This window comes from Panthera uncia, chromosome F1, assembly GCF_023721935.1.
Source record: "Panthera uncia isolate 11264 chromosome F1, Puncia_PCG_1.0, whole genome shotgun sequence".
Classification (NCBI taxonomy): Eukaryota; Metazoa; Chordata; class Mammalia; order Carnivora; family Felidae; genus Panthera; species Panthera uncia.
This window is the reverse complement of record NC_064813.1, coordinates 10,419,389-10,433,889: the sequence shown is the minus strand read 5'-3', so window position 1 is coordinate 10,433,889 and position 14,501 is coordinate 10,419,389. Positions and strand designations below refer to the sequence as shown.

At 40.5% G+C, this 14,501-nt stretch overlaps 1 protein-coding gene across 3 annotated transcripts in view; it reads right to left on the bottom strand.

Annotated features, from left to right (window-relative positions):
- DCAF6 (DDB1 and CUL4 associated factor 6) overlaps nucleotides 1–14,501 on the bottom strand; it is a 133,733-nt gene that overhangs the window by 62,971 nt on the left and 56,261 nt on the right. For 2 of the 3 annotated variants that reach the window (XM_049635145.1, XM_049635146.1), the window contains exon 10: nucleotides 12,252–12,512. In XM_049635145.1, the coding sequence (XP_049491102.1) occupies nucleotides 12,252–12,512 (261 nt within the window). Of the gene's footprint in view, nucleotides 1–1,104; nucleotides 1,270–12,251; nucleotides 12,513–14,501 lie in introns of all 3 variants that reach the window. The other variant, XM_049635147.1, reaches the window with a different exon arrangement.

Sequence of the window (14,501 nt, the reverse complement as noted above, 5' to 3'; positions counted from 1 at the left end):
CTATATTACAGTCATTTAAATATATTTTATTTCACCATGGTATTATATAATGTGCTTCTGTTATCAGCACACGGTAGAACAGCTATTTATAAAGTGGAGGTTGCTAAGTTCTACCAATATATAAATGAATTCCAAGTAATTAAATCAGAGTTCTCAAAGTAATGAATACCCCACCTCTGCAGGGTGGCAAAACAAAGTAGTACATCAAAGTATCATAATCTCATTTGTGGGAGACCCTGGACACACTCCAGTTCCTAAACAAAGATTTGCACAGCACCTACTACGTAGCACCTCTAGGACAGGATATATAATACCTATCATCCATCTTGAAAGAATTAAATTGGCAAACTGTTTTATGTTATATAATTCTTCCCACAAACATTTGTGGACTATCGTGAGCTTCCTGGCCATGAGAGAACTGGGCCATTAAAATGCTCAAAGAAAGAGAGAGTGGCACGGATTATCACGGTCATAAACTCCCATGAGTTTTATAGCATAAGACTATTCTGGCAGGAGACTGTAGAGTATTTTTGTTGTCCTATATATCAGAGAGTTGATCACGTACACAAGGAATAAGTAGGCAGATACTGAAAACTTGCAAATAATCACAGAAGAGGATGACTGAGTCAGCAGGCTAGCTGGCCAAACGACACCGTAATTCTAAAATCTAGCACTACTACCTTCCCAGGAATACTGGCTAATGTTCAAAGGAGAAACAACAGAAGAAGAAGAGGAAGGGCTAGGGGCCAATAAACACAGGTATCATTTCAGCATGTATGAAATTTCAATAGAAATGCCAAAGCAGGCTCTGAATTCACTAGGTTATTAGAAAGTAGCTCATTAGCGTACAAGTAATAAACATCTGCCCCTTTGCAGAAATGTCACAAACCAAATAACGGATTATTCTACGTTCAGCTCTCCGGCCAACACCGCTGCCGCCCGTGTTCCTCTAGCCGCGACGGGGAGCGCCGGATGCGACAAAGGCGGGGAGAAGCCTTAAGCGCCATCAGCTCTTTCTGAAGGGCAGGGCAGCGTCTTGTTACACAGCAGCAGTGTTAAGACACCAACTCTACCAGCCGCTCGAGGACACTTGACGTTAATAACCTGAGGCACGAGGGTCCTGGGAAGAGCCCTCGTGAGAAGACTGACCGGAAGGAGGCTGCTGGGCGCGCGCAGCCAGCTCTTGCTGCCTCTGCTGTTCGGCCCTCTTAAGCCTCAGTTGTTGCAGGCGCTTACGGAGCAAAGCTATCTCAGGCCCCCTTAAAAATTCTGACACAGATAGGAAAAAAAAAAAAAAAAAAAAAGGTGAAAAGATAGTAATAAGAGAGGAAATGGTAAGAATCTGTTACATATTAAAGAGAGAAGGGTATAAAGAAAACACGTCTCATGGAGGAATATTAAAAACAAATTACTCATGAGAAAGAAATTACTGATCATCACATTAGGAGATACACTATACACACTTACGTATTCAAATGCGTCTATTTAACCACAACGAAATGAATTACACACATATAGTCTCGAAGGATATTTAAGTAACTAAATAGAATGACAATAAAGTCTTCCGTAAGCAAAACATTTTAAAATATTCCTTTCGTCACTAATTTCATCTTTCTATAACAAAACGATACTACGAAAAATTAGTAACTATCAGTTATCTAATCTATATACAAAATTGCTAACTTCGATCAGATAATAAGGAAAATTCAATTAAAATTATGAAAAAGTTATGTATTTGTAAACAGTTCTTGGAATTTATTAATGGAGGGCTCTTTAAAAAGTCAAAGTTACATAGTTTTCAGCTGAATAGAATTGTCATTTACTTTTTTTTTACCTAAAAAATATTTATATAATCTTCAATATTTTCTTAAAGCAGCGGTCATAGATAAAAGTAGAAATATAACATAGAATTCTGCAGATACATTTGAGTGCCTACTATGTATGAGGCATCGTTTTAGGCTCGGGAGAGAAATAAAACACTGAACAAAATGGTCCCTACTCATGTGGAGTGTATGTTCCGAAAGGAAGAAAGACATCAGTGAACTCACGTCACACACATACATGTAATATACACGCAGGTGCTCGTGTAAAGCAGGGACACTTGCTGTGAAGTAAATTGGACGGGGTAAGATGAGGGGAACAGAGGTAGCGGAGGAGGGGTTGTTTTCCGTATGATCACTGAGGGAGGCTTCTCTCATAAGATGATTTTTGAACAGAGACCTCAAGGACTGAGGCAGGAAACCACACGGGTGCCTGGAGGAAACGTTCCAGGTGGAGGGAAGAGCGAGTGCAAATGCTCAGAGGAGGAGGTGTGTCTGGGTGGGGGACGTATCACAGGCAACGGCAGAAGAATTCACTGGTAGTTTAGATGCAGAACGATCCCCAAATTCTGGGCCTACGTAACAAGAAAAAGAAGAGTTTGTCATTTTTTGTGACGGGGAAAAATGGAGCAGCAGGTAGTAGCAGAGGGAAGAGGAGAACTAACAGCTCAGCGGAGAACTTGAGTAGGGACTCGCTGCGACACTCTAGAATTCACTAATAAATTGGATGTCGCTGGTGATGTGACTTGAAGCTGCTGCAAGTGCAAGCAGGAAGAAAGAAGTCTAAGAACTGAACTCGGGGACACTGCAGCGTTTAATAGAAAGGAGAAGCCGTGAGTAGGAAGGAGAAGCCAGCGAGGAGGTTGGAGGGAGCAGCTGTGTCAGAGGCTGCTAATATGACAAAAAAGACACCCAGAATTAACCACTGGCTTTTGCACGTTGGAAGTCATTCATGATCTTGACAAGCTATTTCAGCAGAAATCACAGGGGCCAAAACGCGACTGGAACAGGTTCCAGAGAAAGAGGAGGTAATGGAGTAGAGACACAAGGCACACATATACTCTTTCCAGATGATTTGCTGCTAACAGGGAACAGAGAGATTGGACGATGGCTGGGGGTGGGGATAAAGAGCCCAGGGAAGTTTATTTAGTTTGGGAAATAACACATATGTCTGTGTGCTGATGAGCAATGTTTAACTGAGGGAAGGAAGAAAGAGGACACATGAAGAGAAGGGGGCAAATGCAAGAATGCTGTCCCCGAGCAGCCCCAGAGACGAGCTGCAGTGGTAAGCAGAGGAGGCGGCTCTAAATAGGTCCAGAACGACTTCACCACAACCAAAGGCAAGGCAGAGACGCAAGGGCTGCTGACTTGATGGTGGCGGCACAAAGAATTCTGTGTCTCTTGTTGACGCTGGCAGCAAATTACACAAACCCCCCCGACGACTTCTAGCCTCGTTTACCTGGAGTATAAAGGTGCAAATTTGGTTGTTTCCTGAATCAATCGTGCCAGAGACATTAACATCTTGTTACCAAGTTCTCTACTTATAAAGAATTTTATTCAGTCAGCCGACTGGCAGTTAAGATTTAGCAAACAATTCAAGTATCATCACCGTCTCCCAATGCTAGGTTCTTCCTAGGAAATTTTCTAGCACCGAGCAGGACGGTATTCACTGATGAATAAATTAGGATGCTCAGTGGCACAGTGCCTTCTTTTTAGGTATAGACATACACCGTATTTATTGATGGCATAACAGCAATGCTTTAAGCAATATAAAGAATTACTGTGCACCCATAAAGTTTGTTATTTTACAATTCAAAACAATTTACCATGAAGAGACTACGTATACGTCAAACTTTGCTAAGAAAACAAAAACCACAAAAAAATTCACCTGACTTCATCATCATTGCAAACCCTCTCTCTGGAGCTGCCAAGTGTTTCACGGGGATAGGAGAGTCTCCATCTAGATCCACTATGTGATGTAACATATAAACAGCGGGCTCTAAGTGCAAGCCCTGATGCTCTATAACTCGGAAAATCAACATTTAGTTAGGATAACGTCCCGAACTATTTATTCAATGCTTCCGGTGCTTTTTAAAGAAGAATTTGCTCCTTTACTTTTAAGGCTGGTATTGTGGCTTCCCCCAAGCCCCCGGCTTAAGACAAAAAAATGAAGCTAGGTACAGAAGTTGCCACAGCCAACTAGGAATGGCAAATATTAAGTTAAAAATTCCAAACAGACTAAGCAGACTAAACAACCAGACTAAACAACAGTCTTGCTAGCAGGTGAAGATACATACACATTATGTCCTTTAAAAAACACATAAACATATAATTTATAATGCGAATAAATGCACTGAGAATTAGTTTTTGTTGACATGAACCAAAATGGAAAGTGAATACAATGAATACTTTGGGGTTGAATTTTAAAAGCAACAAAAAAACCCTCAACAATGTGTCAGGAATTGCTTATGGGAAATCCGTACCTCCATCTCCTGAAACGACCTGCCCACTGCCTGTTTTCCGCTGACGGACTCTGGGCTAATCTCCCCAGTGACGCAGTTCCCACTGAAATGGAAGAACAATAAACTACAGCTGACCCGACAAAGGTCCCCTCAGCTCTAACCTCACGTCCTGCCTCCAATACATAGGTTCTTTTGTCCTGGACACTGCATTACTTCTCCATCTAATTTGGTGGAACCTAATCTGCCTGCTGTGGCTCTGTCCTCCACCCCACCTTGCTTCTTGGCCGGGTGATCCTTGTGCATTTTTTCCCTAGAACTGTCACTCCTTTATTGACTTCCAAGTTCCTTTGGTCTCTTCTTTGGTCTCCCCAAAGTGACCATTAACCTAATATTTCCACTTGCTTCTAATCTATATACTGTCTCTACCTCGACTGAGTAGACTCTGGTCTCCTTTAAGGAAGCTGTGATCTGGATATTTGGGCTTTGAAAGATTTGCTCTGCTATGCTGTACAACAGAGCAACTGCTGTTCCCGCTAATTTTTCTACAGAGCTCAATGTAACTGTAAAGATTTTGAATAGACCTAAATAAATGTGTAAACCTGGACAGTTATTTGTAAATAAGCAGGAATTCACACATAAGGCCTATCATATATTAAGTAAACGAAATTCTCATTGTCTGAGTGGCCCATTTAATTAGAAGCACACGGATGGATCCCTCTGGTGACTCACTTCTCAAGGTGAGACCTCTATGTACTGATGACCCCATTCAATCCAAAGAAACGGCCTTCTCTATACATATTCTTTTATCTAGATTAAAATAAAAACATTTGGGGGCACGTGGGTGGCTCCGTCTGCTGAGTGTCTGACTCTCGGTTTCGGCTCGCAGTTTGTGAGCTTGAGCCTCATGTCACGCTCTGCGCTGACAGTGTGGAGCCTGCTTGGGATTCTGTCTCTTCCTCTCTCTCTGCCTCTCCCCTGCTCACGTACACTCTCTCTCTCTCAAAAATGAAAATGAAAAATAAAACCATTCTCAAAAAAAGAAACAAGTCATAAATCAATCCAAAATGAACAAAATAATTACAAATTTTCTTCTTCTTTTTTTAAAGTAATCTCTATGCCCAACATGGGGCTTGAACTCACAACCCCAAGGATCAAGAGTTGCATGCTCCACTGACTGAGCCAGCTAGGTGCCCCAAAATAATTACAAATTTTAATAAGTGATGGAGTGCCTGGGTGGCCTGGTTAAGCATCCGACTTCGGCTCAGGTCATGATCTCGCGGTCAGCGAGTTCGAGCCCCACGCTGGGCTCTGTGCCGACAGCTCAGAGCCTGGAGCCTACTTCAGATCTTTGTCGCCCTTTCTCTCTCTCTGCCCCTCCCCCGTTCACACTCTGTCTCTCAAAAATAAGTAAATGTTAAAAAAAAATTTTTTTTTAATTTTAATAAGTGCTTATCACAAAGTAAACAGGGCTATATAAAAAACATTTTAGTAAAGAAAGATGAATCTAGCTACGGTAAGAATGAAAGACCTCCTTTAAGTGACACTTGAACTGAGACACAAGGAAAAAGAAGTTGGCTACAATAAGCCGGGATGGAGGGGGGAAGCTTCTCGGTAAGAGAACAAGAAGTACAAAGGCTCAGAATCAGAAACAAAGAGGCAGAAGAGAACCTGCCTGGCACATTCAAGGAAATAAAGGAAACCAATGCAGGTAGAGCATAATGATCCCTGGGAATTAAGAAAGTGATATGAAGTGAGGTTGGAGAGGGGGGCAAAACCCAGACCATGTCGGTTCTTACAGACCCACGGTATAAGAAAGTTTCAGTTTTTTTAAAGTTAGACTTCTAAGTGCAATTAGAAGTCTTTGAGGGGTTTTAAACAGCAAAGTTACATAATCTGATTTAATACTATAAAATACTCATCCTGGCTGCTGCATGGAGAATAAATGATAAGGGAGTGAGGGTAGATACAGGAGATCAATTAGCAGACAAGAAATGATGGTGAGATGTAAGAAGTAGAAGTTATTTTAGACACAAACCAACAGGACTTGCTGACGGACTGAGCGTGGGACATGTAGGAAAGCAAGGAATCAAGAATAACACAGACGCTGTTAAAATAAGCAAACGGGGCAGGTGGTTTTAAATTTACTAAAATATAAAATGGCTAATATGGAAGAGATTGGCAGACAGGAAGGACAGGAGGTTAAATTAAGTTTTAGTTTGGACGTGTTAAGCTTAAGATATCCAAAGACAACTAAAAAGAAGGGTCAAATAAGCATTTGGACATAGGACTTTGTAACTCAAAGCAGAGATCAGATTGTTGACATACATTTAGAAATCTTCAACTCAGAGAAGCTATTAAAAGTCACGTGAGGGGCACCCGGGTGGCTCGGTCAGTTGAGCGACCAACTCTTGATTTCGGCTCAGGTCACAATCCCAAGGTTATGGGATCGAGCCTCGTGTCGGGCTCCATGCTGGGCATGGAGCCTGCTTAAGATTCTCTCTTTCAATCTCTCTCTCTCTCTCTCTGTCTCTGTCTCTCTCTCTCTCCCTCCCTCCCTCCCTCCCTCCCTCCCTCCACCCTCGGCCCCTCCTGCAAGCTTTCTCTCTCAAATTAAAAAATTAAAAAATAATTTTTTAGAAGCTATGTGAATTGATGCAACAACTCCCCACGGATACAGAATAGAGCAAAGAGCACGGACTAAGGATTTCTACTAAAATATTCAGAAGTGTAATAGAACAAGAAATATCAACAGTGATTACTGAAAACCAGCTACAGTTGATAATAAGAATAAATAAGCAAAGTGGTATCAGATGCCAAGAAAAGAAAGTGTTTTCAGAAAGGAGTGACAGACTATGTTAAATGCAAATGGATTTAAAAACCTGGTAAGATACCAACAGAGAGGGATAAAATTTGGCAAATTTGGCGAAACGTAAGTCACTGGTGACTGACAAAAAGTTTCAGTGGAAACGGAGTTGAAAGGCAGACAGGAGTTGGTTGATAAACACATGGAAGATGGTAAGAAAATGGAGACGGTATATGCGAGCAACTCTTTTGAAGACTCTAATTATACAAGAAGCAAAGACACAAGTCTGGAGGAGAACGTGGGATAATTAAGGGAAGATTTTTTTAAGACAGGAGATAATAACAGCTCATGTCTGAGGTGGAAAAGGACCAATGCAACAGAAAAGGCAATAATAATGATGCTGGAGAAGAAGCAAAGTCCCTGAGAATTTGGAAAGGGATGGGAATTGCACTGTCTAGCCTTTGACAGGAACAGACACACTTCTTCTCAAAATGTGTCTGCTTCTATCACAGATGCTAGAATGTCAGGAGATTCGAAAGTAGGAAAAAGTGCCCCCCATACCGCCCCACTGTGAATGAGAAGGTTATCAGCTTGGGGATAGGATGAGGGTGAAAGGGGAGTGCTCAAATTCTGGGAGACAAGAAGGTGTGAAATAAACACTCTGGCTAGTTGTTGAGCCGCAGTGTTGAAAGACTGTTCTGACACAGCACGGAGCACCCAGTGAAACGTGTGGTTGTGACTTTCTTCACTACGACGCAGTGACTCCACTGCGGACTAAGAGAAGGCAAATAATTAGGTTCACAGATGGCATTTTGCCAGGCAAGTTTTCATGTTCCCATCGCTCCTTTCCTTCCCCCCAGCAAACGTGACAGAGGAAATACAAGGGGCATAAAGGAAACATTCACACAAAGTGGATCCACAGCAAAGGAGGAAGCACACTTTCCATTCCATGTCTATGCAAGGCCGTAGAGGCACGCCTTGAAGATACTGCAGGTCTGGTTCCAAGGCACCGCAATAAAGCAAATATCCAATGAGGCAAGTCAACTGAATTGTTTGGTCTCCTAGTGCATATAAAAGTTACCTTTACGCTATTCTGTAGTCTATTAAATGCGCAACCGCATGATGTCTAAAGACCAATATACATACCTTAACTAAAAATCACTTCATTGCTCACAAATAAAAATAAAAAAGTAGCCATCATCTGAACTTGCAGCGAGTCACAATCTTTTCGCTGGTGGAGAGTCTTGCCTGGATGCTGACGGCTGCCGACTGACCAGGCTGTTGAAGGGCGGGACAGCTGTGGCATCGCCTCACTTCTCTCGCTGACGGTTTCTTCGTAGCGGCTATTTTACAGCGTTTTACCCACAGTTGAACTTTCACACTTCAAGTCTATCCCTCAAACCCTGCCACTGCTTTATCAACTAAGTTTATGTAATATTCTAAGTACTTTGTTGTCATTTCCACAATCTTCACGGCATCTTCACCAGGAGTAGACTCCATCTCTGGAAACCACTTTCTTTGTTCACCCATGAGAAGCACCTCCTCATCCCGTCAGGTTTGATGCTGAGATTGCAGCGATTCAGTCCCATCTTCGGGCTTCGCTTCTCGTCCCAGTTCTCGTACTGTTTCCACCACACCCGCAGTCACTTCCACCACTGAAGTCTGCAACCCCTCCAAGTCACCCATGAGGGCTGGAGTCAACTTCTGCCAAACTCCTATTCATGTTGATATTTTGACCTCTTCCCATGAATCATGATATTCTTTTTATTTATTTTTTAATTTTTTTAAATGTTTACTTATTTTTGAGAGAGTGCAAGTGGGGGAGGGGTGCAGAGAGAGGGGGACAGAGGATCTGAAGCAGGCTCTGCACCGACAGCAGTCAGCCCGATATGGGGCTTGAACTCATGAACCTCAAGATCATGACCCGAGAAGAAGTCAGATGGTTAACAGACTGAGCCACCCAGGTGCCCCATGAATCATGACATTCTTAATGGCATCTTGAATGGGGAATCCTTTCCAGAATGTTTTCGATTTACTTTGCCCAGATCCATCGGAGGAATCACTATCTATGGCAGCTAGCCTTACAAAAGGTGTTTCTTAAATAAGAAGACTTGAAAGTCAAAATGACTCCTCGATCCAAGGGCTGCAGAATGGATGCTGTGTTAGCAGCATAAAAACATAAATCTTGCTGTACATCTCCATCGGAGCTCTAGGGTAACCTGACACATTGTACATGAACAGGAATATTTTGAAAAGAATCTTGTTTTCTGAGCAGCAGGTCTCCACAGTGGGCTTAATATTCAGCAAACCATGCATCCAGGCTTGTTCCATTTCTAGAGCACAGGCAGAGTACATTTAGAATAAATCTTAAGGGCCCTCGGATTTTCAGAATAGGAAATGCTAGCTTCAAAACTTTTCTCCTGCAGCTTCGTCACCTCTCTGGGCCTTCACAGAACTGAAGAGAGTGAGGGCCTTGCCCTGGATTAGGCTTTGGCTTAAGGGAATGTTGTGGCTATGCAGACCACTAAAACTTTCTCCGTATCAGCGATACGCCTGTTATGCTCTCTTTATCATTTGTGTGTTCGCTGGAGTAGCACTGTTAACCTCCTTCAAGAACTTCTGTATATTCACAACTTGGCTAACCGTTTGGCACAAGAAGCCTAGCTTTCTGCCTGCCTATCTAGGCTTCTGACGTGCCTTCCTCACTGAGCTTAGCCATGTCTAGTTTTTTATTTAAAGTGAGAGATATGCGACTTTTCCTTTCACTTGAACACTTAGAAGCCATTTTAGGGTTATTAACTGGCCTAATCTCAATACTGTTGTGTCTCAGGAAATAGGGAGGCCCAAGAAGAGAGAAAGGGAGAGCGGAACAGTTGTTTGGAAGAGCAGTCAGAACATATGCACATTTACCGAGCAGGCTCCCTGCCGTGTGTGGGTGGCGTCTGTGGTGCCCCAAATCAATGACACTAGTCACATCAAAGATCGCTAATCACAGATCACCGTAACAAATATGATAATAGTGACTAGGTCTGAAATACTGTGAGAATTACCAAAATGTGACACAGACACGAAGTGAGCAAACACTGTTGGGAAAACAGTGCCAACAGACTAGCTCCACGCAGGGTTGCCACAAACCTTCGATGTGTAAAAAACACAATATACGCCAAGCACAACAAACTAAAGCACAATAAAAGAAAGTATGCTTGTCATAAAAATCATGGCTCTGAGATGACACTCTGCCCTATTCCTAGTATCCATAAACCTATCTGAACCTAGAAGTGCAGAAGAGACTGCGGGGTGGAGGGGGGGAGAATGAAGCAAAACAGAAAAACTCATTAAGCCCTTATTGTTAAAGTAAGGGATAATCAAAGCTTGCTATCAAAACAATTCCAGGCATAATCTTTAGATGTTACATCTAACATCAAATCATTTTCTTCAACAGCGATACTATCTTCACAACATGGAAATATTCCAATTTTCCATAGTGCAATCAACCAAAATTCTTTTGAGACTCTACCAGTTAAAACTATTTCCTTATATCTTAAAAAAAAACTACAGGCAAAGGTGCCAATTAATGATCAAAACAATGATCACATGATCATCACAAATGTTTTTTTCTATTTTGATGATTCAAATTGCTACTTAATACTTACATTAAATATTGAAAGGGATTTAGCAATCTGAAATGCAATATTAACTGTGTTAAATATCTGTAACAAAAAAAGAAAAATGAAACTCCAAACTAAGTACTTTACTCAGAAGTGTGTTTAAAAACCAGTGGAGTTAGAATTCAGTGGAACATGAATATAAGCCGGGGAATGTTCTTGCTCAGTTTTCCTGATAACTTATAATTGATCAGAATCTTTAAGAATATTTCCAAGAATGCTATTACTTTTTTTTTTTTTTTTTTTTTTTTTTTTTTACACCAACTTTACCTGCTCTGACGAACAAACTTTGGACTGATTCTGTCCCTACTTCGCAAACACTCCAAAATATTTTATTTTCCCATAAGCTGAAATGTTAACTATGTCAATTAGAGAGTAGAAAACCTGATTTTATAGCTCTGCTTTAGCTTATTATTACAAATTGTCCACAAGTGTTAATAGTTACATAACTGACTCTGGCTTCTATTTCCAAAGAAACTGGAAATGAATGACCAAAATAAGACATACTGATAAAAAAAAAAATGCCTGCTATAAAACACCCCATATTTGGTGATCTAGTATCAGATTTCAGAGTGGCAAGAATAAAGTGACAGCTTGTGGCAGTTAAGCTGTTAGAAAATTTTTACAGGTTTTAGCTTAGGCCTGCCAGCTGTATCACTAGTTGCTAATTTTTATTATGTGTCAAGTAAAATGCTTCTTTAGAGGAACCCAAAGAAAAACACGAATAAAATCTTAGTGGTCATTATAATTACATGTACACAGTTAAAATGCCAAGTAAATTATATCTGCTAAAAATTACTGTTAAAAATACTAGTACATTCCATAGTTGGGGGGGGAAAGTTGAACATGAGGCGTTTTAATATTGAGAGGAAAAAAGTATTTTAGCAGAATTTAGGAACTGACATTTTCCCACTAACATCAAGTACCAAGAAGACAAGGACTTGTTAAAACAATTCTCTTTCATGTAAATATAGGACAAATAATTCTTTTCGTAAGTTGTATATGTTGTTGACAAGAGATGTTATCAAATGCACCACACAGAATGTATTAAAAGTATTTCCGGATTTAAAGAAAAATAATAAGAAATATAAATGCATTAGAACTAATAACAATTAGGGCTATATTTTCATGATCACTTTAAAACAGACTTATAACCAAATAAGTCTAGAAATACATTTTGGTCTATAACGGTATATAAAAGTAATCTTAAAGTCAACTGCATTAAACTATGTCAAAACACTATCTGCCGGTACCTATATTTTTTAAAGAACTGTCTTAGGTAAACTGAAGATTCCTGATAATTGTTAAATTCATTCAAGTTAGGCACACTTGAAGTCTGTGTTTATGTTACATGTTCACGTATCACATGTCATTTTGATCATTTATTCTGGCAAGAGTGGGTTCATGTGATTTAGTATCTTTCAAATCAGCCCATAGAGAAGTTTTCATTATCAGAAATCATCAGGTGAACCGCAGCCTATTTAATGAGTAGCATCCTCACCAGACTGATGATGTGTATGGCGTCCAGATGCCTCCACAGCCTGCCTTCGTTCGTTGTCTGGAGAAGACAGCAAAGAAGTAGAATGAGGGCTTTCTGTAGAAGATGATGTCGAATGAGCCTGAGCTGACGCCGTAGAGGATGTCGAAGGCTGAAGAAGCTGCTCGGCTGAAGGATCTACTTCCATTGCGGTTTCACCCGCTTCCAAATCGGAACTCGATGGGACCGCAGGAAGAGGAGAAACATCTGACTGGCTCGTTCCACCTTCGAAGAACACACGTTAATGCAAATTCAAATACTAACTGCTTTCCAAAACCAACCACTCTAAAGAGATACAGTAAAGAAATACGTGTGTACTGGGGCGCCTGGGTGGTTGTCGGTTGAGCGTCTGACTTCACCTCAGGTCATGATCTCACGGCTCGTGAGTTCGAGCCCCGCGTCGGGCTCTGTGCTGACGGCTCAGAGCCTGGAGCCTGCTTCGGATTCTGTGTCTCCCTCTCTCTCTGCCCCTCCCCCCGCACTCGCTCACTCTCTCTCTCTCAAAAATAAACATTAAAAAAAATTAAAAACAAGAAATACATGTGTACTTGCACGTGCATATACATACACACAGATTTGTATAATTTCAGGAGATCAAACGTACCCAGTGGTGGTCTGATCCATTTAACCACATAAGCTGATCAAGAGGGGGGGACGTCTATCTACAGAACATTTTTGTTAAAATAATCCACCTTTCAAGCTCAAAATGGTACCTTCATTGATACGAAGCTAAATAATAGCTTGTGAAATGCCTATAAATAACATCTAGTCTCTTTAATTTAAAGATGATGATTCTGACTTAATGACTGGATAATAGGAGACTGGATTTTATGAATATCTTTCCATTCTACAACATAATGTATTTGAAATATTTAAGAAAAATATTGGGAAGAGTAAAGTTACAAATAGGTCAAAATAAGGTTAAGTTTCTGATTCCTACGTCATTAGCAATGTTTTAACCATTAAACTAACATGACTCAGTCATGATTTAAAAAGACTTGAGTGTCTACTATGTGCTATGCTAGGCTTTGTGCTATCTGCAAAGGAATAATTAGGAATAATCAATAAACATTAACAATTTTCCCCAAGCCTAGATGTTATTAAAAGATGGAATGGACTAATCAAGTTCGTATCTTGCAAGATGCAACTGCCACAGAATATGGAACTTTTTCTTTTAATGACCATGGTTTAAATGATTCTTATTTTAAATTTAAGCACAAATATAATAGCTCTTAAGCAAATCCACAGTCTAAGGAATTTTTAAAAAAGTTAATTGAGATGCAGGAGTTAACGCGAATCATTTATGGATAAAAATCAATGTAACTTTTTATTTTGGTGTTTTAACAACTTAGGAATTAACATTTATACTCCTCATTTTTGACAGAGAGCAGTAACTTGCCAAAGACCCCAAGGCTAGAAAGTAGTGAACCAAGATCTGAAAACGGGTCAGCTAGCACCAGAAACAGCACTTAGAAACCAATGCCTAGGTAACCAAAAGGAGAAACTATTCCATTATATAAACCTTCTTTATCTACAGAGTTTTATATATTTCCATTTTCAGAATGCATACAAAAGGGACTTCAAAGGGGACGATCAGATGTCCTTACCTTTTTTTTTTTTGAGAAAAGCAAAAACAAGGACTAGGCCTACAACATGAAGGGACAAATTATACTCAGAACCCTTGGTCCTCTACTGCTTCACACAATACAGTTAAGAAATATGTGATGATTATAGATTATTACATATATTATATATAAAATGGTTTAAAATGGATGATATAAATAATACAGACATCAAGGGCGCCAAGTCAGTTAACGTCTGGCTCTTGATTTTGATTCAGGTCACGATCTTAAGGTTCATGAGCCCCGCGTCAGTTTCTGCACTGACAGTGTGGAGACTGCTTGGGATTCTCTCTCTCTGCCCCTCCTCCTCTCTCAAAAATAAACAAACTTTAAAAAAAGCAAACAAATATCGGGACACCTGGGTGGCTCAGTCAGTTAAGAGTCCGACTTCAGCTCAGGTCATGATCTCACGGTTCGTAGGTTTGAGCCCCGCATCGGGCTCTGTGCTGATAGCTGGGAGCCTGGATCCTGCTTCAGATTCTGTGTCTCCCTCGCTCTCTGTCCCTCCTCCACTCACACCCTGTCTTTCTCTCTCTTAAAAATAAACATTAAAAAAAAAAAAAATATATATATATTTTTTTTTTTTAATGTT